Here is a 3,232-nt window from a genome sequence, read left to right as displayed (position 1 = left end):
CTACGTGCAGAGTTCAGGGGTGCCATACGTGCAGAGTTCAGGGGTGCACTACGTGCAGAGTTCAGGGGTGCCATACGTGCAGAGTTCAGGGGTGCACTATGTGCAGAGTTCAGGAGTGCGCTACATGCAGAGTTCAGGAGTGTTCTACGTGCAGAGTTCAGGGGTGCACTGCATACAGAATGGGAAGAGTTAAGCCTTCTTCCAAAGTGTTTACCTCTGCATCCCCCATCTACATCTCACTTTCAACTCTCTTCAGCTCTGACATCTGCATGTCACCCCCCCCCCCCAACCTTAAAAGATCTGCCATCTTCCACATGTCTTACTTTTGTTGCTGTATTAAGCAGAAGTACCCAGTTGGCTCTAATACCTCCCTGCACACTGTAGTTGGCACTACCTCACTCACTTGTAGGGAGATCATGAAGTGAGGGTGTCAGCATCCACACTGCACCCCGGGCACCTACATCTCCCTTGTCCCAATCCTGCACTCAATGGGAGCCGCTCATGAGATCTGATCTGTGGGAGCCATTGGTGGACAAGCTGTCACTTGTAAACATAGGAGATCTGATCTGTGGGAGCCATTGGTAGACAAGGTGTTACTTGTAAACACAGAAGCCAGACTTCTGTGTTTACTGAGTTCCACCAAGTTCCACCAGCTGAAAAAAAGCCCTGGTTTTACATAAATTAATAAAAGCTGAACATTATAAGAAGCCCCGTCAATGGTAAATGGTTTCTCTCAAACCTTTAACTGTCACATTTGCTGGGCACCTTGGTCTGTTACATTAAATTGGTAAATGATAGTCTTACTGGCAGGATCAACAGGTAAAAAAAAAACTATCTTACAAGGGAACTCAGAAAAAAACAAACAAAGACTGTTGTGTTAATGCTGGTTACAGACGTCATCATATATGTCATTTTTGATTTTGTCTATAGTTCCACCTTAAAAGAAAAGTAGTAGTGATACAGTACATACACTTTAATGATACTTCTGGACTGCAGAGTATTTTCTTGAATCATGACACATCTTTATATATTAATAAACTTGCCCAGTGTAATAATCTGCATTTGTTTTTTTTTTTTCTTTTCTGGCTGTCTATTTTCTTGTCCTGCTTCCGAAAAAAGTTTTACTTTTCTTCAGCCTGTGAATAATTTTCACTCGAAGTGCTTCTGTCCTGATTCCATAGATTATTGGGTTTAAGGTAAAAGATACAGCCCCGGTGACAGATGTTATATAGTGGGAGATCAAAGAGAGGGATTCACCTTTGAGCCTGTATCTAAAAGTTATAAATAATGCTGAAGCCAAAAATGTGAAGAAGGCAATGATATGGGTCACTAAGGTGTGGATGGCCTTTTGGCACGCATCTTCAGATATTTTAAGACAGACAAGAAATGTTCTTATATAGCAGTAAATTACAACACACACACAACCAACCAGCATAATCATAGTCCATGTAAACCCAAAGGCTATTCCAAGAGTGGTGTCACCACAAGCCAAGTACGTAAGGGTAATGGTTTCACAAAACACGCTGTTGATGTGTACACCGCACAGAGTTTGTCTTGAAGTAATGACCACAACTGCACATATACCTACATAAACATAAATCCATATCTCCACTAGAATTTTAAAAGCTTTCCTGTTGGTCATCAACATGGGGTACCTCAATGGGTGGCCAACGGCCAAGTAACGATCATATGCCATGGCAGTGAAAGTAAAAATCTCCACAGATGAAAAACTCTGGAGAAAGAAGCCCTGAGCCAAGCATTGTGAGAATGGAATTGTCATGCACCCCGTCATCAAGTCAATGATCAGCTTGGGCATCAAGGCCGAGCTTCCATACATGTCAGTAAACATGAGGTTGGAGATGAAAATGTACATGGGTTCATGAAGGGCTTCCTCTGTCCAGGTGACAACCACAATCGTCAAACACAACACCATGACTGAAACATAGATGACTAGAGTTATGAAGGAATATAAATACTTAACATTTCCAAGCTCTGCAAGGCCCATGAGGAATAAAGTGCCAGTCATAGAAATGTTCTCCATTATCTCATTTTCTCTTCAACAGTCAAGGAAATATTATTTGATGCTGTATACAATATCTATTTGGAAGGAGCATATCAAAGACAGGTAGCAATCTGACGGTAAGGATGATAGGCAGTGTTTCCTTTCATTTCAATGAGCCACCAGCTGATGTAAAGATCCCGTTTTATAGACAGTCTGGTAAATCCTCCATAGGATTGGTCCTACATGGCAACAAGAATGTAATTCCACAAGGGGAGACAGCTGTGTATTGACCACATTAATGTGTACTCAGTAGAATATACAAGTTCTTACTGATGTTTACAAGCTCATTAAAATTTGCTGAAAATTGCTGATGACAAGGAAATGGATTGTTTCATTAATTCATCATTTTGCAATGGTTACTAACAATGATAACTGGAAACTTGCCTTTTATAAAACTTTTATGTGATATTCTATCAAACAGTAGAACCTCATGAACCACCTAATGTACTAACATAAAAAAAAATGTTATTGGTGGATCAGATAAATAAAAGAGAGTTACATATATTATTAGATGTAGAGTTGGCAACTTGTCCTTTTAACCTCCAAGCACACTTATACCCAGAGTAGTTTTACATTTCAACCACAACCTATAGATTCTCCTATAATTTTGGCAGCCGCTCATGCAGGACGCAGAGTTGCCGCCCCCCCAATCCATGCTCCCATGCCTATTCGACATGCAGGGTGCCAGCTGCATGGATTCCAATGTTTTTTTTTTCAAAGCACATGATTAGAGTCTGAGGCTCCAATTGGCTTCAAAAAGGGTTGGCTTGGGGCACAGAGCACTGCATCATGGGCCCGCCTAGTTGTGTGGCATTAGCAAACAATATTTGCTAAGGTCTTTCTGTTTCTCCTCCCTAAGATCCGATTGGCCACGAGTCCTAAGTCCAGATTGGTCGGGATGTGGGAGGAGATGCTTGGGGGGAAGCCGCTGAAGCCACAACCTGGATGGGGTAAGTGTGGGGCTGGCTCCCTGACATTTGGCTTGTCTGACTATCTAATCCGGTTCCTGAACTCTGGCTATGTTTTGACTAAGTTTGAGCGTACTAAAACTGCAAACAGGATCTGGAGCCAGAAGGGATGTCAGCCAAGCAAGTCTTTTAACAGCAATTCAGGAGAGCGTCTCTGTGATGTTGACTAAGGTGAAAACAGAGCTCCTCTGGACTGGGCGGC

The 3,232-nt window shown here is 42.2% G+C and overlaps 1 protein-coding gene across 1 annotated transcript; it reads right to left on the bottom strand.

Moving 5' to 3' along the window:
* Positions 1-228: 228 nt before the first annotated feature.
* LOC143926840 (olfactory receptor 6N1-like) lies at positions 229-2,139 on the bottom strand. The gene has a single exon (XM_077450879.1). It carries the CDS (start codon positions 2,039-2,041, stop codon positions 1,091-1,093), a length of 951 nt encoding a protein of 316 aa, XP_077307005.1. The 5' UTR covers positions 2,042-2,139; the 3' UTR covers positions 229-1,090.
* Between the last annotated feature and the right edge of the window lie 1,093 nt (positions 2,140-3,232).

Source organism: Lithobates pipiens, unplaced genomic scaffold (genome assembly GCF_037356315.1).
Source record: "Lithobates pipiens isolate NorthernLeopardFrog02 unplaced genomic scaffold, aLitPip1_a1.2 Scaffold_23, whole genome shotgun sequence".
In the NCBI taxonomy this organism is placed as follows: Eukaryota; Metazoa; Chordata; class Amphibia; order Anura; family Ranidae; genus Lithobates; species Lithobates pipiens.
This window is presented reverse-complemented; position numbering and strand designations above follow the sequence as displayed.

Excerpts from the sequence above, each read along its gene's own strand:
- LOC143926840 (XM_077450879.1), bottom strand. The coding sequence starts at position 2,041 with ATGGAGAACATTTCTATGACTGGCACTTTATTCCTCATGGGCCTTGCA.